The 21,631-nt window shown below is 36.1% G+C and overlaps 1 protein-coding gene across 3 annotated transcripts; it reads left to right on the top strand.

The window, feature by feature from the left end:
* The first annotated feature begins 480 nt into the window (after positions 1-480).
* LOC131935866 (uncharacterized) lies at positions 481-20,623 on the top strand. Of its 3 annotated transcripts, none has more exons than XM_059292585.1 (14): positions 481-786; positions 3,806-4,026; positions 5,644-5,872; positions 6,679-6,732; positions 7,022-7,236; positions 8,217-8,445; positions 9,223-9,276; positions 12,456-12,688; positions 13,330-13,567; positions 14,196-14,249; positions 16,450-16,652; positions 19,103-19,343; positions 19,522-19,599; positions 20,383-20,623. In XM_059292585.1, exons 1-14 carry the CDS (start codon positions 741-743, stop codon positions 20,442-20,444), a joined length of 2,157 nt encoding a protein of 718 aa, XP_059148568.1. In that variant the 5' UTR covers positions 481-740; the 3' UTR covers positions 20,445-20,623. The 3 variants fall into 3 exon arrangements, with proteins under 3 accessions (XP_059148568.1, XP_059148569.1, XP_059148570.1); XM_059292586.1 differs by having other exon boundaries at positions 19,522-19,655; XM_059292587.1 differs by lacking the exon at positions 6,679-6,732.
* The last annotated feature ends 1,008 nt before the right edge of the window (positions 20,624-21,631 follow it).

Genomic DNA, 21,631 nt, shown 5'->3' with positions numbered 1-21,631 from the left:
CGTCCTCCATCCCTCCCCCCTCCGGTAGAATAAAATGCTTTTAATAATCCTGTGTTTGTGGTGAGTGCGGGGCGGGGGGGGGGGGGGGGACGACGACGACACGGGTTTACTCCTAGAACTAGAAATTTTATACAATATTACGGTGGTGGTTTAAGAAAATGTCACATATAACGTAATTTGGGGTAGATTGTGGATCATAAATGTCACGAGACTACTTTTCTATTACAGGCCTATAATATGTACGCTATCCTTTAGATTAAAAATCCATCTGCTGAAGTGTCCGTACGTCAAAGACATTTGCTCACAACACTTGCACACACTGTCTTCATTGCACGCTTAGGCACATTGTTTTGAAGCAAAATTCATTCCCTTATTCCATTTAAATTTTACGAATATTTATTCCGTACTTTTCCATTTTTTCCTTTGTTTTTAATGTTATTTTGTATTGCTCTTACTTCCTTGGAAACCCTTATTATTATCGTTAACAACGCAATGTTGAACACCATTTCTAACATTTCTACTTAATAAAACCGGTTAAATAATAGATCTAATGATTTTTGTAAAGTAATAAAGGTGGTCTAGATTAAACTAAAGCTTTGAACACACTGATATTCTGGTGTTTAATACAATACTATTAGGAAACCATTTATTTCAGTACTAACAAATTTAGATTAGATACAAAATAACGTAATATATAGAGTAAATAGATAGAGTAAAATTTAAAATAAGCTAAAGAAATAATGCAGTGTTGCATCAGTGTTTTCTTTTTCTGTTTCATAATTACAGGTAAGTTAATTAAAGTAGCCCTAAGACGTAAGTTTAGTGTTTAATTCAGAGTTTCTTTCAGGCATCTGATCGAGATGGGGGGGGGGGGGGGCGAAGCTAGTCTACCTGACTCTAAGTGCTGACAATAAATTCGCTGGACATTATGCTGACCACATTATCCCAACATTTAACCAACTCATACATTGTGCTGACCACATTATCCCAACATTTAACCAACTCATAGTGCTGACCACATTATCCCAACATTTACCCAACTTTTAGTGCTGACCACATTATCCCAACATTTAACCAACTCATACATTGTGCTGACCACATTATCCCAACATTTAACCAACTCATACATTGTGCTGACCACATTATCCCAACATTTACCCAACTCATAGTGCTGACCACATTATCCCAACATTTAACCAACTCATAGTGCTGACCACATTATCCCAACATTTAAATAACTCAGACATTGTGCTGACCACATTATCCCAACATTTACCCAACTCACACATTGTGCTGACCACATTATCCCAACATTTAACCAACTCATAGTGCTGACCACATTATCCCAACATTTAACCAACTCAGACATTGTGCTGACCACATTATCCCAACATTTAACCAACTCATAGTGCTGACCACATAATCCCAACATTTACCCAACTCATACATTGTGCTGACCACATTATCCCAACATTTACCCAACTTTTAGTGCTGACCACATTATCCCAACATTTAACCAACTCATAGTGCTGACCACATTATCCCAACATTTAACCAACTCATAGTGCTGACCACATTATCCCAACATTTACCCAACTCAGACATTGTGCTGACCACATTATCCCAACATTTAACCAACTCAGACATTGTGCTGACCACATTATCGTAACATTTATCAAACTCATTGTGCTGACCACATTATCCCAACATTTACCCAACTTTTAGTGCTGACCACATTATCCCAACATTTACCCAACTCAGACATTGTGCTGACCACATTATCCCAACATTTAACCAACTCATACATTGTGCTGACCACATTATCCCAACATTTACCCAACTTTTAGTGCTGACCACATTATCCCAACATTTACCCAACTCAGACATTGTGCTGACCACATTATCCCAACATTTAACCAACTCATACATTGTGCTGACCACATTATCCCAACATTTAACCAACTTTTAGTGCTGACCACATTATCCCAACATTTAACCAACTCACACATTGTGCTGACCACATTATCCCAACATTTAACCAACTCATACATTGTGCTGACCACATTATCCCAACATTTACCCAACGTTTAGTGCTGACCACATTATCCCAACATTTACCCAACTTTTAGTGCTGACCACATTATCCCAACATTTAACCAACTCACACATTGTGCTGACCACATTATCCCAACATTTAACCAACTTTTAGTGCTGACCACATTATCCCAACATTTAACCAACTCACACATTGTGCTGACCACATAATCCCAACATTTACCCAACTCAGACATTGTGCTGACCACATTATCCCAACATTTAACCAACTCATACATTGTGCTGACCACATTATCCCAACATTTAACCAACTCACACATTGTGCTGACCACATTATCCCAACATTTACCCAACTCAGACATTGTGCTGACCACATTATCCCAACATTTAACCAACTCATACATTGTGCTGACCACATTATCCCAACATTTACCCAACGTTTAGTGCTGACCACATTATCCCAACATTTACCCAACTTTTAGTGCTGACCACATTATCCCAACATTTACCCAACTCAGACATTGTGCTGACCACATTATCCCAACATTTAACCAACTCAGACATTGTGCTGACCACATTATCGTAACATTTATCAAACTCATTGTGCTGACCACATTATCCCAACATTTACCCAACTCATAGTGCTGACCACATTATCCCAACATTTACCCAACTTTTAGTGCTGACCACATAATCCCAACATTTACCCAACTCATACATTGTGCTGACCACATTATCCCAACATTTACCCAACTTTTAGTGCTGACCACATTATCCCAACATTTAACCAACTCATACATTGTGCTGACCACATTATCCCAACATTTACCCAACTCATAGTGCTGACCACATAATCCCAACATTTACCCAACTCATACATTGTGCTGACCACATTATCCCAACATTTACCCAATTCATTGTGCTGACCACATTATCCCAACATTTACCCAACTCATAGTGCTGACCACATAATCCCAACATTTACCCAACTCATACATTGTGCTGACCACATTATCCCAACATTTACCCAACTTTTAGTGCTGACCACATTATCCCAACATTTAACCAACTCATACATTGTGCTGACCACATTATCCCAACATTTACCCAACTCATAGTGCTGACCACATAATCCCAACATTTACCCAACTCATACATTGTGCTGACCACATTATCCCAACATTTACCCAACTTTTAGTGCTGACCACATTATCCCAACATTTAACCAACTCATACATTGTGCTGACCACATTATCCCAACATTTAACCAACTCATACATTTTGCTGACCATATCCTAACATTTATCAAACTCAGGGACGCAGTAGAGTTTCATTTACACCAAGAGCCGTCTAGTCATCAAGACGATCTGAATAAAACGCCGACAAAGACAAAATACCGATATGGGAAAAAGCCGACGGATAAAAAGGACATGTACAAAAGGCCACCATTGACAACAGCCAAACATTAACAAATGACCTTCTTCGTTCTTAATTTTTTAGTCTAACGAACCTCATCTGCCCGATGATTCGAACTCGAGACTTTTCGGTTTAGCAACCATCAGCTTTACCGACTCGACCACGCCGACCCCTTACAAATGACCAAGATGTCGGCCTTATTTCCGCGTCGGCCTTTTATATTTCGGGCATTATTTCCGAGTCAGCCTTTTATGTTTCAGGCCTGATGTCATTGTCGGACTTAAAGATGTCGCATTATGTCCTACACCTTACATTTTTTAAATTACATACCTAGGATCTTTCAGTGAAGAGAAAGTGTTTGCGCAGATTGACGGCTACCTACCAGCGTGTAGGGGGTGCTTGCGGTATGGGAAGGGCGCCCTGGTGATCTACGGCACCATGCACCTACCAAGTGTTCAACAATTGGAGGGCAACGAAAAGTCGTTCGTATTTGAGTTGTGTAACCCGGAGTTGAACAGCCACAAACACTGCAGGAATCCTCTAGATTGGTATCAGGTCAAGTATTTTACATGAGGTGTTTTGAGCTATAGTTACAATCACCCTGTGGTAGGCGGAGAATTATACAGTTAATTTGTACAGTTTTTTTTCTCACTGTCTCATTAATGTTACAGTTGTTTTTTTCTCATTGTCTCATTAATGTTACAGTTTTTTTCTCACTGTCTCATTAATTTTACAGTTTTTTTCTTACTGTCTCATTAATTTTACAGTTTTTTCTCACCTTCTCATTAAATTTTACAGTTTTTTTTCTCACTGTCTCATTAATTTTATAGTTTTTTTCTTACTGTCTCATTAATTTTACAGTTTTTTCTCACCTTCTCATTAAATTTTACAGTATTTTTTCTCACTGTCTCATTAATTTTACAGTCTTTTCTCACCTTCTCATTTATTTTTACAGTTTTTCTCTCACTGTCTCATTAATTTTACAGTTTTTTTCTCACTGTCTCATTAATTTTACAGTTTTTTTTTCTCACTGTCTCATTAATCTTACAGTTTTTTTTCTCACCGTCTCATTAATTTTAGTCTTTTTTCTCACTGTCTCATTATTTTTTTTTCTCTGTCTCATTAATTTTAGTTTTTTTTCCTCTCTCCTCATTAGTTATGAAGTTTTGTCCCTCCTCATTATACAATTTTCTTCCCCTCTCCTCAATAATTATACGCCTACCGCTTTCTCTCTCCTCATTTGTTATACTGTTTTTTTCTCTCTTCTCATTCGTTGTACTGTTTTTATCTCCTCATAATTAAACATTTTTTACTTTCCTTTTTTACTTTCTCGTATATACGAAGTATAGAGAAAGTATTGTAATCGTGCAAAAAAATCTCTTGAAATTTTAACAATTTTTCACCGTATTACACCTCAGTCCTTCATCACATCCGAAGTATAGAGGACTTATTTTAATCAGGCAAAAATTATCAATCCAGATTTATCAAAATTAAGAGGTTTTATGCGTAATCCATTCTGAAAAACTGAGCTTTGCAATCCTGTCCGTATGTCTGTGTGTCTGTCTGTGTGTGTGTAAACACGATTACTTGGGTACCGTTACAGCTAGGTTGATGATATTTCATATATAAGTATTTTATCAAAATCGTAGATCCGTATCAACTTTTGAGCGATTTCCGATAACCGGAAGTGGTACTTTTTCTACTTTGAATTTTTCAAAAGCCTATAACTTGAGTACTATTTCAGATAGATAAATGAAATTTCACATGTGAGTAAAAGTTCTAATTTTCTACCTTCTGTTAAATTTTGAGTAATTTCCGTTGACCGGAAGTAGTAATTTACGCTACTTCCGATTTCTCAAAAAACTAATGTAAATTTTTAAAGTACTAATAATATTGCGCACTATTATGCATTTTTTATTTGGCGTTCACTTGGTGTGCAATTATTTTGTCTACGAGATTTTATTCTATTTTTAAAACCTTAAGTATTTAAAATGGATTAAAAATCATGTCTATAGCCCGAGTTCCCATCCCCTGTTGTTTTATATAAGAATATTTGAGAAAGTTTAGGGGAGATCACTCCCGGTTTATTTGAACAGTTTTTTTCTGTCCTCATTAGTAATATAGTTTATTCTCTCCACATTAATTATACAGTTTTTCCTCTCTCCTCATTAGTTATGCAGTTTCCGGTCCGTAATCTATACCGGATGTAGCGGCGAGACTAACGTTACGGTCCGCTGCGCCTGCAGTAAAACTTCACCAATGCGATTCTACGCCAGAATTTCGCGCGTGCTTTTCCAAAGTGACATCGGCCAACATTATATGGCGCGAATTCGTTTCGGGGATGCTCGCTCAAACGATTCAGTCCCCGACAGAGCGGTGTTGAAAATTAAAGATGTGATTGGTAAGTTTATTGACATGTTAACTCCTTCTCGTTCGAACTTTATTATTTTAAATGGATTAACATTCATGGATTAACAGAGTTTCTTCAAGGCAACTCTTCGGGGGCTGGGGGGGGGGGGGGGGGGGGGGGGGCGGAGCTGCCCCAAAGAAAGTCTACCGCCCCGAAAATAATATCAAGTGCATGGAGAAAAAAGTCTGGAAGAAACACTGTGGATTAAGCATGATGTTTAGAGTAATGTAAAAATGTTGAAATATTTTTTTCTTAGAGGACGTTGTTTAAATTAATGTACTAAGTTGTTTGGAAAGCTAGAAATAGCTATCTTAATTTGCGATTAACTTTAAAAAAATTAAGGATAAGTGGAAATAGTGGCAGGGGTGGGGGGTGCGGTCCGCACCGGGGAACACCCGACCTAGTGCCGCCACTAGGCAGAAGGACATACGTGCTTTAGAACAAAACGCCGTAGTTATATAGAACTGTTAGTCTTACTTTGGATTTGATTCCTATTACAATTTATTAAAACAATTTTATTAAACGCAAAATAACGTCTAAAATTCGTTTTCTAACATTGCTTTTTGATAATGCAAAAGTGTGACGTCCACCTCATCACACACCCACCGTCACAAAATTACGGTATATATATATATATATATATATATATATATATATATATATATATATATATATATATGTATATATATATGTATATATATATATATATATATATATATATATATATATATATATATATATATATATATATATATATATATATATATATATATATATACCGTAATTTCATTTGATAGATCAAGGTCACATGATCGTTGTAAAAGATTTTCATCCACCCCCTCAAGTTGACGGTAAGTATAATTGACGTGTCACTCGCCATATTTCTTTCAGACTTATTCTCGGGGGAAGGGGAGGGGGGGCGGCACTTGAACCCCCCCCCCCCACCTGAAGAAATGCGTCAAAGAAACAGTCAGTCGCGTACACAAACTTCAAATATCCGCTTTTTCTCGCACTTTCTACTGAAAAAACGTTACTGAATAATCAGTAAAAAAATAAATTAAATCGGACTTTGGTTCATAATATTTTTTAATCTTTACCTATCAAACGTTTTAAGTAATGGGTATATTTTTTTTTTTACAGACCCGGCAATCGCTGATGACGATGGAGTCATTCACTCCATCGACGGTTACCACCCGATGTGCATCGCCTGCATGACATTGGGAGAGAGCGGGCTCTCGTTCTACGGCACGATGGCGCTGCCTAGTATGGATCTGCTGCAGTTCCGCTTCAGGATGTTCGCCATTGAAGGATGCACGTACGCCCAAGAACGCGCTAACAAGTGCGAGTGGAAGCTGGTAATTTACCCTCGGGGGTAACATGTCCGCATGGTTATATTTGAGGGGGGGGGGTGTGGACTAAATTTTCCGGGGGGTGGTGTGGGGTTGGGGCGAACACTGGTAAAATTATGTTTTCTAGATAAATTCAATTTCGTTGCGGGGGTGGGGGTAGACTTTCTTCGCCCCCCCCCCCGATGAGAAGCCTGGAAGAAACTCTGCCCCAAGTCCGGTCCGCCATTATCTTTGTTGGGTGGAGCAGATAGGTGAGACTCCCCAAACTGTGGCTTTGAACTGTTCTACTGTGTTGTGACTGAGGTAGAAAGCGTTTGCTGGTTTGCCCTATTCATTTCATTATTTTATTATTAGTAGTGCTGTAATTCCTCGTAGAAATTTCGATATTCCACATCCTCTACCATAGTGGTTCTTAATCTGGGTTCGATCAAAACCCGGGGGGTTCTTCGAGTCATTGCAAGGGTTCGGCCTAGGCAGTGGCGTCGCTAGGTTGGGTGTCACTCTATGCGGCACCTCATGGTGTCACCCCCCCCCCCATTTTTTTCTCTCTGTAAATTATGTAGTTGGTGTCACTTCCACCCCCTTAAAAGCTTTAAAGTGTTTACATTTAATACTAATGATGTTTATCTATGGTCGGTTGTTACTACAGCTGAGTGTAGTATTGTTTTCTCTATAGTTTGCATGTTTACCTCATGGTTCCGCCCCCCCCCCCCCTTGCCGCGATCATCATTATGTAATTAAAAATATTTTTTAACCATCCATTGAACTGGCAAAAAAAAAACCTTCTATATATCTTACAATTTTTATGTCTAGGACACCCGCTGGAGATTTTCTTCTGAGTTTGAAGACTTTGTTTTGTGTATGTGTGTGCCGGATCTTAATCACAATTTAATTTAATTTATTTTTTAAAAATTACTTTCAATTCGATATTATTATTAGAATGTGTATTAAGTATAAATTAATTCAATTTTGCTTTCCCAAACTAGATTCATTTTTTCCGTAAAGAATTCTATACACATACCTGTACCAGAACTGGATATATCATATACACCTCATGTTACTGCCAAGGCGATGAGCTTAAATCATTCGTCTGCACAATTCCCAAAGATCTTTTACAAGCCAACGACACCAGGTTGTCTTTGATACGAATACGTTTTGGGTTGATAGAGGACGAAACTATACATAGTCATGACCTAAACGTCTCGGAGATTATTCGTAAGTTTATAAATAGGATTGTTCCGGCAGTAGTTAAGTTAGGGATGGTTCATAAGTTTATTATAAGTCAAATGGTTCGTAGGTTGATAAGTCAGGGATGATTCGTTAAGTCACGGGTTTTTTTTTCTGCAAGTTGCTGTTTTCATGATGTATTTTAAATAAAATTTAATATTTGCCTTTAACTTAAGACATTGCATTTGATAAATGCTTTATAAGATACTTTAACCTGAAAAAGAAGATATTTTCTTTTGTTTTGTCTTTGTTTTGTTGTATTTCTTTGGTTCTGTTCTGTTTTGCTCTACCCTCCCGACAAAAACAATTAATACTATAGCACCACAGAGAGGCACGGGAATTCTAGTGTGCTCACGTGCAAAAAGACAATCAATTCTTCCATTCATTTACGTTCTACTCACCTCATATGTTCAGTATTGTGTCGTACTGTTGTTTTTTTTTCTGTTCCGGAACTATTACTTAGTTGTTTATACACATACACATATATATGTATATACTCATGTATATATAATATATATATATATATATATATATATATATATATATATATATATATATATATATATATATATATATATATATATATATATATATATATATATATATATATATATATATATAATATTATATATATATATATACATACACACACACACACACACACACACACACACATATATATATATATATATATATATATATATATATATATATATATATATATATATATATATATATATATATATATATATATATATATAACAGGCCGTGGTCACATAACTGTGCCATCTGGTTTCAACCACCAACCCTATTCAAATGGTGAGTATGCTCCTATTATAAAGTAAATCATTGTATTAGCACTATCTATATTACTGCATACTTAAGTGCTGGCTCTATTTTAATGTCCACTTTGTATTATTATCTTACAACAAGCCCTAGACCACCAAGCATTCAGTATGGCTCAGACTCTTGCATTGTTCCACAACTAAGTTCCTTCATCTTATAACGAGACCGCTTTTGTTAGCATGGCTCAGAACTATTCAACGAATACTCAGCTCCGTTGATAGATGACACCCAACAGTATTTAATAAAGCTATTTCGAATGGGGAGTGGGTAGACGGATAGAATTCACATGCACAAAACACCAGATCAACATCAGAGATCAACAGGGAGACATCAACCGAGCTTCTAATAGACAAGTAAAATGAAGCAGCAAAAAATTGTCGGGCAATGTGAAACGATACAGGGATGATTGAATGACATGGTCTGCACGGAAGAAGATATCAACAATTTAGCTTGGCTTGCGAAGTTTTGCCCTTTGTGCTCCCGAGATAGAGGATATGAGATGAAAGGTGCTAGTGGATGGGGAAAGTGGATGGTGATGGATGGGGAAAGTGGATAGTGATGGATGGGGGAAGTGGATGGGGATGGATGGGGAAAATGGATGGGGAAAGTAAATGGGGATGGATGGGGAAAGTGGATGGGGAAAGGGGATGGGGAAAGTGGATGGGGAAAGTGGATGGGGATGGTTGGGGAAAGTGGATGAGGAAAGTGGATGGGGATGGTTGGGGAAAGTGGATGGTGATGGATGGGAAAAATGGATGGGAAAAGTGGATGGGGATGGATGGGGAAATTGGACGGGGAAAATGGATGGGGAAAGTGGATGGGGAAAATGGATGGGGAAAGTGGATGGGGATGGTTGGGGAAAGTGGATGGTGATGAAAGGGGCAAGTGGATTTTGTTGATTTGGAATAAAGCCAGTAGAAATCCCATCATGGCTGTAAGTTGGACACCACGAGGGAAGACGTGTAGACTAAGGGAGACATGAGCTGAGATTCCACTGACAAGAAACGGACAACCTCGGGGAACTACCAAGTAATTGTCAAAGACCAGCAGAAATGGGAACAACATTCTGAGGATGGCCTAGTGTGTCCAGGCACCGACGGAGAAAGATGAAGAATGTTGAGTAAAAATATAGGCCTGTAATAAATTCTCCATACTTGTGAATAGAAGGGCGGTCAAATATCCAAATCCAGGCGTCTGTCATCTACTCCAGCTTTGAAATAATGCCTGGTTTCAGAATAACCTTATTTCTAATGTGGAATCCAGTAGCGTACGCAGGGGGGGGGGGGGGGAGCAGGGGGAGCTGCCGCTCCCCTTCTGGCCATTTTCAGTAAAGTGACGCCTTTTTGGAAACTTTTCAAACTCAAAGTTTTAAACAATGATATTTGTAAAAAAAAATATTTTTGGTCGGCACATCAAGATTTGTGTAAATCACAAGATTTCTTTTCATGCAGCAATTAAGCATTATTGTACTAGTCTAGTAGTGTCTACGTTTACAACAAGTATTAACAGCTGCATCAGTTTGCCATTCTAAAAATAACCATTCCGATGCATTGGTATTTTTTTTAATAACCTCTACCGTTAGTACCACTTGGCAAGAGGGGTGTTAAGTTTAAGGCAACTGTATAATGTATTTGCTTAAGAATAATTGCATTAGAAAATGTTATACATAAAACTTCACACATAATTACTTTGTATATACAGTTTAAATCGTGTGATTAATTTTTTGAAAATTACAATACAGAAACAAATACATCTGATGTGACACCTCTATTTAAATTTACTTATGGGCAAGCTGCGTAGTGGTGGGGAAATTTTGACAAGTTCAACAACGTCATCACGATGAAGTAGTAGTATTATTACAGTTATGGCGATAGTGATACGATTACAAATTATATGAAACAGTTACAACCCTCCTCCCCCATGGACCCCTCTGTAGAAAAAAAATATTGTCATAATACCACTGCTCCTTATTTAAATCTATTTCTGAATCAGTATACATGTGTAATATATATATATATGTATGTTTAGAACAGTCATCTAAAAACTGACGCTATGTTCACTCTGAGTTGGTTATCTCCCCCCCCCTCCCCCACACCTCACCACCACAATTGTGCAGAGCGACATTAATGTCACACCTAGGTATACACTGGGTTGGGTAATTGACCTAAAGTGACCGGACAGTAAAAAGGTGTGTGAGCAATACAGTGATCTAACCCATACCTATCACTATGTTAAAAAAATTTCGTTAAAGAACACAAAGAAGTAGTACTTAATTGAAAAATATATAATCTAAACTAAATGACCGATCTTTAGTAAAATGTAGGTTGTTATTCCGAATGTTTTTCTTTTATGTTGTTGTTTTGGGGTTTAAAGTCCGCTTTCAAACTTACGTTTATATCGCAGATTTTCTTTTATATTGAAAAGCGTTCTTTTATACCAACTCTGATTTCAAAAAGTTTCATTATGCTGTAATACTTTAGCATTTATGATGACGATATATTTAATTCTGATTATAGACAAAAACATTTTGTAAACACGAATAGTGTTAAACAATTTCATTATATTCTAAAGTAATTATTTATTTGTTTTGACATTTATAATTAAATGTGTAGATATATACATATTTATATTAAGACAGTGATTATTTCCCCTATTTCACTTGTCTTAAATAATTTCCCAGGAATTATTATGTAAGAATTTTTTTACAAGAATTACAAAACAGATTGTGTTACATTCATTGTTTTTGGTTGTAGTATGTGTATATTTTGTTTGTTTTTTTGTTTAGATTGATACAATTTTTGTTTTGTCGGCCTACATTGTGTGTTTTCTTATTTCTTCAGAGTGCTACTTTCAATTTATTTTACATCATAGCGAAGTAATGACATACAGCTAGTAATGATATGCGTATATAGAACGTGTTAAAAATTCGGCGCCTTTTTTTGCTCTTTTCGCTCCCCCTACAACGAAAACCTGGATACGCCTCTGGTGGAATCTAACAGCAATACCAAAACAAAATTTTCGAAAACACCGCTTTTATTTTTAATTCTTTCAATCAAGTATTTGTAAATAAAAATATAATATCAGTAGTGACTTAAACTCTTAATGATTCAAAATTAAATTAAGATATCACTATTGACCCAACTCTCGAACAGGAGTCGCCAAGGTCAAACCCACTGTGTCAGATGGAATGGTATCCCACATAGACGGCTACTACCCCCGATGCCCATACTGCATGATCTATGGACTGGACACGCCGCTGATTTATGGTACTATCCACATGACGGACCAGGACTTCCTACGGGACCACGACAAAGGGTTTCATGTGGAAACTTGCATGCCGGGAGATTCACAGGGATGTGATCAATGGTCTAAAGGCTGGACAAAGGTCATTCTTATTCGGTTGTTTTTTTTAAGGAAGTTTGGTTTTAATATTTAATGGGAAACTGCTTTTTTTTTTGGAGAGGACGGTCAAATAGGCGCAGGTAAAGTAGATTATACCGACCTTTACGATTGATTTTAGGCTAGAGATGGTTGACCATGTACGATATGCAATATGCCAGCTTTATATGTAATATTTTAATGCATATATTGGCAACAACCACATTTGGAGAACTCATGTCAGAAAGAATTCTATTTTTTTAAAATGATAATGACAAAGTTGGTCCACCACACAGATGTTCTGTGTTCAGCAGAACTTACTAATTTCGGGTACCCATCTGTGCTGGATGAATTCGGGTACGTCTGGAATCTTGGTACCGGCACCCGTTTCGTCCATCCCCTTTTACAAACTAAAACCACTTTTAAAAAAAAAAATTGAGATAAAGAATGAAACGCAATCAATGCCTCGCTTATATACCACATTACAATAAGTAATTATTTTAATTTTATTTTTATTCTATTCGAAATTTTTGGACGTAAAAAATGTTCGGTGAATCTTTTTGGAAAATGCCCTCAAAAAGTGAGCGACAACTCCCCCTGTTACTATACTTGCTAAGTCTCTAATGTCGACCTCCATTACTTGTTTAGCTGTGCAGTTTCCGCAATGAATTCTCCACCGGCTGTATGATGCCCATGAAAACTACCAAGCCCCATTGTTATTGTATAAACACTATGCCGAAACGCTTCTACGCCAAACTTCCGTTACACCTCTTCCAACAAGAAAATGGAAAAACTCTTCAAGTGCGCGTGCGTTTCGGAAAGACCACTGATGTGCTTAGTTCCACTATTACAGCAAGGAGTTTGCTCAAAATGGAGGACCTGATAAGTAATGATAGAATATTATACATACATATATTTTAAACTTAGCTTTAAAAATGTTTCTAAACTTGACACTCCATAATCTATGCTTTCACTGAATTACCTACCTTGTTTGAATTATGAGAAGTTTTTTTTTTGTTTATCTAGTAATTAAACACATGAGACAACTATTCATTTTGTAAGCCCATTGAAGGATAAATAGTATTTTTAAGGGGGGTAGGCTCCAGAGAAAAAAAACTTCTTAATTAAAATGTTTTATTGATTTATTTGTGGATATTTAAGTTAGGGTACTTAAAGGAAAATATTTGCAAGCATCAGGGACTCTTTTGAATATGGCTCCCATGGCAACGGCGGCCACCTTGAAAAAAACATTTCGTGGAGTTATAAAATTTGATAAATTAACATATACATCGGCTATATAACCATCAGAGTTTCTTCCAGGCATCTCTTCCAGACCCCCCCCCCCCGCCCCCGAAAATATTAAGAGCCCCACCCCCCACCCCCCCCCCCCGGAGAAAAAAAGTCGGGAAGAAACACTGATAACCATTGATTCTTCTTCTAAAAATGAAATGTACTATTATTTCAATTTATTTCATAAAATATCTTCATCATATACAATTCATTTAACTCCTTAGAGAGAGGGCATTTGGTGGACGTCGCAACATTAGTTCCCAAGTCGGGCGTACTAAGTAAGTCAAACTAGAGATAACTAGGCGACTCAAGTACCTTAAGTTCTCCACTCAATTTTAATAACTACAAAGTTATGAAAATCAAGGGTTTTAGTTTTGAGTAAGTTTCTCTTGATGTAGAATGTAGGCGAAACTTCGTGGGTGAGAGAAGGGGGGGGGGGGGGGTAGGGTCAATAGGTGTCAAGCTTCTTTTTTGGTTTCGTTCAGGGGGGGGGGGTGGGGAAGTGACATTTTTAAAGCCTTTTTTTAGCCGACGTCTAAATATTTGAGGGGGAGGGGGTTGAGGGGGAGTATCTGTCGTATAAATAAGCGTGACATCATATACGGATGCAGTTCATTTTTCTTATTCCTCCCCCCCCCCCCCCCCGTTTCCCCGACTTCCCGAGATCCACACTTTACTCCAGCACTTTTTTTTTAAAAACTTCCATCCACGACATTCCAGCGCCCCCAACTCTTTCTCAAAAGATCCCCATGCCGTTTTTATGTGCTAAAGATTATAATATTCGTTGCTCTTTGACGCAGCAGCTGAATCACACGCTGATTTTAAAAACCATGTGTAGAAACTACTTCGTCCATTGATTTTTTTCATCTTCGCGTTGAAAGTATTTTTAACTAACTTCACTTGACCATTTCATATTTTACTAAGAGGTCACCCGGTAACGGCGTCACATAAGGATGGGGGGGGGGCAGTGGCGTAGCGAGGTCGGGTGTCACCCGGTGCGGCACTTAATGGTGTCACCCCCCCAGAGGCGTAGCGACCCTTCGATTTGCACACACACCCCCCTCAAACTTTCAATTTGCACCCCCCCTCTGAAACTTTCGATTTACACATCTTAAAAGACTATTTGACACTCGAATTAATCAATTAAGTGGAATTATTATTTTTCTCAATATATTTTGCTATTTTTTGCCTTGGTGTCATCCCCCTAAATGGTGTCACCCGGAGCGGTCCGCACCCCACGCCTCCCCCTAGCTACGCCTAGGGGGGGGGACCTCTGGCGATGTGTGATAAGGAAGAGAGGAGTTTTACAAAAATGTGACTACGAGATATGGCGTTTTTTTTTAATCCATAAAAAACGTTTTTATTACAAGCTTTTGTGTAATAATGCACTAAAAAGGAGAAAACAAATGATTTTTCTTTAAATAGATAATAAATAGATAATAATGGACTAGTATTTAAGGAACTAAAAAATAAAACCGTGGGCCGCTTCTTAAATTCCAGTTAAGTTATTCAATACATAATATTATTACAACCTACGCTTTTCTTTTTAGTTATTTAAATAGTAGCTCATTATTATATATTTAAAGAAAATCATTCATTTTTCCATTTTAATACATTATTACATAAAAGCTTGTTATTAAAACGTTGTTTATGCATTTGTTTTCAGTACTATATTTTTTTTTTAAATACAATAGATTTGCATGACAAAAAAAACAAGTGCGCACTAAATGAGCACGATTAATAGCACGTAAATTTTAATTAATTCTTTAAAAATTAATTTTGCATCCTATTAAGTGATGCTAGATAGCATTGACATCGGGTCTGGACCCACGTGCCAATTTTCGGAGAAATTGGTCGTTTAGTAGTGGTCGAAATTCTGCTCGCCAGTTTCGATTCATAACGACAAAAGATTAAAGCAAGCACGAGGAAGCAGGTTAAATAAAAGCTTATGAAAAATGTTACATATCCGAATTTTTTTTTTCGTTTTCAAAAGACTTTTTATTTTTATGAATTTTTATGAATTAAAATTGATCAATATTGATCAATGTTGAATGAAAACAGTATATTTTTTTGAAAAAAAAAGTTGCTGTTTAAAAATAGATTTAAAAAAATAGCTATTTGAGGAAGGGCGGGGGAAAGATGGTAGTCTGAGGTGCAATGCCATATACAGGGGGTATGATTTGTGTGTGTGTGTGTGTGTTCGTGTGTGCGTGAAGAGGAGACAGGCGTTATATTTTCCACTGTTTTATTTTCCATCTTTTTCATCTGTTACTATCATTAATTAATTAAATATCGAACGATTCCAAAATTTCGATTCCCACCCCCCCTCTCAAACTTTTCATTTGCACCCCCCCCCCTTAAACTTTCAATTTGGCGCCCCCCTCCCCCTAAGGTCAGCGCCCGGGGACATATGTCCCCCCGCACCCCCCCCCCCCCCCTCGATACGCATCTGATTCCAATTACTTTTCACAATTTCAGAACTTCCCAAGGATAATAGCATACAAGGTGTTATCGCCACAGTTGATGGCTACTTGCCAGCGTGTCCTGGTTGTGTCGAATTCGTCGTGTACGGATCTTTGTACATGCGCAATACAGAAATGTTGGACGACAATGATAAACACTTTTACCTTCAGATGTGCCGCGCAGAGAACTGTGAAACCGACACCATTACATGGATTACTGTAAATATTTTGTTCCGTTGGTTCAGTTGATGTTTTTTAGCGCAATTTCCATTCTGGAGAATTGCGTTTATTAACTCGTCATTTCTGGGAATGGATGGATGGATGGATGAATGTGTGTCCGGGCTTTAAGTCGTATCTCCTCCTCAACGAAGCAATATCGATGACTAGTTCCAAAAGCAATTATGTTAAGCAAGTTACGAGAATGAGCATAGGCCATAACAATTCCGGGTTTCTTTCATGTATTTCCCGGAAAAGCCAAAAAACCTCGAAAAAATTCAGTTTTTGGCCCATATCTCGGCAACCAGACCACTTAGCGACTTGAAACATGTACCAATCGATTCCTGTCATAATTTAGAACAATATTGCCGAAGAAAGTTTTCAAAAATATTCTCTCGTTCGGTCACAAATTTTAAAATTACATAAACACCTACAAACCGATTGTTCTTCTAGCTTGAACGCACCCAAACATTATACGTCAGAGCTATTTTTAGATAACATAAGGAAATTGCGCACAAATGTCACTAGACTTTTTTAATTAACTTGTTTTTTATTTTACACACAGTAAATTAGGAATTAAAAAATATAATATTATTTAAAAAAAATTACGATTTAATTATTTCGAAAAATATATTTTTATCTTTTACTGAAGAATATAGTTATTGTTATTTATTTCTAAATGTACAATATAAAGAGTTATTTTTCTCAAAAATTCTAAAATATAATATATTTATACCCACATTTATTTTTATGTAGAATATGTACATCATATAGTAATTTTTAAAATACAGAATACGTGTAAAATTATCTTTTACTGTAGATTTTTTTGTTTAAATTTTTGCCACAATTTTTTAAATGTAGAAAATACTTACATTCATTTAAATGTAAGACATAATTACTTTTTAGCGCAATTTCCATTCTGGAGAATTGCGTTTATTAACTCGTCATTTCTGGGAATGGATGGATGAATGTATGGATGTGTGTCCGGGCTTTAAGTCGTATCTCCTCCTCAACGAAGCAATATCAATGACTAGTTACAAAAGCAATTATGTTAAGCAAGCTACGAGGATGAACATAGGCCATAAAAATTCCGGGTTTCTTTCATGGATTTCCCGAAAAAGCCAAAAAACCTCGAGAAAATGCAGTTTTTTGACCATATCTCGGCAACCAGACCACTTAGCGACTTAAAACATGTACCAATCGATTCCTGCCATAATTTAGAACAATATTGCCGAAGAAAGTTTTCAAAAATATCCTTTCGTTCGGTCACAAAATTTTTTTTTGAATTAATTCAAATTTGGACCGAATTAGTAGGCATGTTTTTTCCAACCACACCACACGCGTCATCACGTTCAATAGCTGCGCCATCACGTTCAATGGCTGCGCCATCACGTTTGGTAGCTAGGCGCGCAATGGTTTTTAGTCATGTTACTCTATTGTAAATAAAACATGTAAAATACTGAAATTTTTTTTAATAAAAAACGTTTTAATAACTAACCAATGGTTTTACTAACCCTGCTCTTGATTTACGCTACGACAGAGCTATTTTTAGAGAACATAAGGAAATTGCGCTAAAATTGTCACTAGACTTTTTAATTACCTTGTTTTACAATGTATACTAGAATCAAAGCTATTTTAATGTATAATATACTTAAATACAAAAGCGGTTGGGAATAGTGCTGACCATACTATCCCCTCATATACCAAGGTCTCTAAAACAGATGAACTCTACTTCATCTGCCCCATGTGTCTTGGGGACGAGCGGGAAAAGAAGATACTTAAATTTATGTAAATTTAGGATATATATTCAAATTTGTAAAGAGTAAATTATAATTAATTTATGTTAATTTACAATACGAGCCGACCCGCGGCGTAGCGTACGGCGCTATTTAGTTGTTTTATTTTCAACTTTTCAATAAGTCATAATTTGTGAATTCGACACTACCAATGCTGCGACTAAAAATATTTGCTTCAAAACACTATCAGTTGCTCGTGAAGGATGATAACCCCCACTCTCCCCCCCTCCCCCCCCCCCCCCCCCGTGAAAACAGCCTCCTCTTAGTTACCTCACCTAAGTTTCAAATCGTTTAAAAACTAAATTATCTGCCCCAAATAGCCGTCACTATCGGTTCTACGATTGTAAACATTTAGCGTGAACCACATCTCACCAGACCATGTGGAGGTGGAGGTGGTAGCGATATGCTTAGAGAGGAAGGGAGGGGGAGACTAGGCGCATAAGTGGTGGTGGTGGTGGTGTCCCGCATGGTCCCTACGTAGAGAATTATTTATATATATATATATATATATATATATATATATATATATATATATATATAGGCTACCGAAATGTATTTAAATTTAGAAATTAATTACATTTTAAAAATGTAGAATATCGTTTATTTTCACATAGAAAGTAATTACATTTATTTTTAACAAAATATTTTATTTTCCAGTTGTGCAAGTTTAGAGAGGAATTCATATCAGGTTGCGCTTCCATGAAACATATAAGTGAAGAATGCTGGTGCGAAGATTTTAAACCAAAACGATTTTATTTTAAACCCAAAGCGAGTTTCTTTCACGGATCCAGTTGGAAAGAGAATGGCCAAAAAGCTATTTTTCGTATTCATTTTGGGACTGAAAAAGAAATTCTTCCCATCAGGGATACGTCTTTACTCGAAACAGCTGATTTCCTCGGTACGTTTGATAAATGATTATCGTTTTTTTTTTGTTTTATATTGTAAATTAATGTGTAGGCCCTATTATGTAAGACAAATGATACACACACACACACACACACACACACACACACACACACACACACACATATATATATATATATATATATATATATATATATATATATATATATCAGATCGGGACCACCTGGTGTATTTTAAAGACAATGGCATGAAAGAAACGTCAAGCAATAAGAATATGGTACATGTCTCAGGTACATTCAACTTTTGGACTTTGTACACGTTGAGAATTTGATTCTTTCCTTGATTGGTAAATACTGGTTAGTCCTGTTGTCACCAATGAGCTATTTATTTAAACTTACTGTGTAGGCTAATTTGAGGAAAAAAGTTTAGCTTTAATAGCAACATGATTTACTCTGCTATAAGTCATTTTTAAAATGATAATATGTTAATTTTTTTAATGCAACCTATGCTTTTAATAGTTGATAGGGTGGGACAATGATACCCATTTTACCCCTTAACAATTTTTAAAAATCTCTTTTACGTATACAATAATCCCTCATTTTTTTTCCAATCACTAACATATGCTATTTATGCAAGTTTTGACATAGTTGTTAATATTCTGGGTATAAAATATAGACATTATAGGCTAACCGAAAATATGTACAGTGGTCTAGTAGGATTAAACGATGACATGTTTGAAAATTGTAACGCATGTTTAATTAAAAACATTACAAATTGTAGTGCCTGACGTTTGCCTGAAGGCTGTTTTCACTTGTGGACGTTTGATTGAATTGATCAATGACCTAATTCTAGAATGAAACAATGACTAACGAACGATTGCTTGAATGGACGATTGCCCGAATATAGTGCTCTTGCACAAAAATACAACCAAAGAAATGAAGTCGACACTTAAAATATTGGTGTAAAAAATAGATGCTAAAAATGAATTAACCTTAGCACCTGCAATTATTACGTTTTCTGAAATAAATGCCAAACTATTATGAACGCATAACTTCTTTTTATCTATCCTGCAGATAAGTTACTGATTCTAACGTTGTTGATTGTTGCTGTCGCTGTGAGTAAAATCATATTGTGATAGGGTGGATCGTTCAATGTGGAAAACAACACACCAAAACATGAAGTATAGTGTCATGAACTTGATAAGGACTTTGTGTGTCTATAAACATTTTACTTGGTTGAATTATCAACTGTTAAAAATTAATGAAAACATCATAAAAATAAATATACATAATATTCCGAATAAAACACATTCATTTTTGCTGTGTTAATTGGTGTGTGTTCATTTTGAATCTTTTGATTTTTTCTGTATTGTCGCTAGTCTCAAAAGATTTATAGACGGTAGACATTTCACTGAAATCGCGATTTAGAATGAAACTGTTTGGTAACTAAGATGTAACGACGGGCAGTTCAAAATTTAAATGCCTTTAGAGAGGCCTAAATAATACATTTCTACCTGTTATAAAAAAATAAAAAAAAATAATTTGTATTAATTATAAACAATATATGAAGCAAATATTTCTATACATGCATATTTAAATTTAACACAAATAAATAATAAAAGATAGTCTACATAGTATAAGCTACATATGCCTACGTTTTATGAATAACAAAAAGGAGCTGGTCAAATCGAACAGGTACTATTTATTTTTTAGAATTAAAAAAAAATTAATTTAAAAACAGCTATGATATTTCGAACTGACAGATTCGTTTCAAACTTGCCACGTGGGCCAAGGCCCAATGACGACACAATCTGACATCAAATTGGATGACTGATTAACTTTTTATGAATTAATTAAAATTTCTGAAATTAGTAGGGTATCTACTACTATTGAGCACTATTATAAGCGCATTATCATGTTCATTTGTTGCGCAATAGTTTTTAGTTATGAAGCTTTATTGTATTAAAAATTTTAAAGTACTGAAAAAATGCATTGTAAACATTTTAATAACAAGCTTTTATGTAATAATGCACTAAACAGGAGAAAATAAATGATTTTCTTTAAATATAATGAAACACAATTATTTAAATAACTGTAAAAAAGGATTGAATATAGTGATAAATGATTATAAACCTATAAAGTGTGATGGGTTTAATGTAACAGCTAATCTGAATACAACAATTTTACTTTAGTAAAAAAAATACCAATCATTGAAAAGTGAGACGTTTATTAATTAGTGTGTTTATTATCTCATACGAATGTCCGGACGAAAAAAAAATTAGGCCTATATAGAAAATATTTAGTCTGCTTTCCAGTGGCCTAG

Source organism: Physella acuta, unplaced genomic scaffold (assembly GCF_028476545.2).
Source record: "Physella acuta isolate Inbredline_101_S28 unplaced genomic scaffold, ASM2847654v3 ptg000161l, whole genome shotgun sequence".
NCBI classification, from domain to species: Eukaryota; Metazoa; Mollusca; class Gastropoda; family Physidae; genus Physella; species Physella acuta.
Note: the sequence above shows the minus strand (reverse complement) of the source record. Positions and strands in the feature narration are given on the sequence as shown.

Bases quoted from the DNA above. Each gene is read 5' to 3' on its own strand.
- LOC131935866 (XM_059292585.1), top strand. From the start codon at position 741: ATGCAGTGTTGCATCAGTGTTTTCTTTTTCTGTTTCATAATTACAG. The intron at 7,237-8,216 runs GTAATTTACCCT...TTCCCAAACTAG, and splicing joins ACAAGTGCGAGTGGAAGCTG to ATTCATTTTTTCCGTAAAGA. The intron at 16,653-19,102 runs GTAAATATTTTG...TTTATTTTCCAG, and splicing joins ACACCATTACATGGATTACT to TTGTGCAAGTTTAGAGAGGA.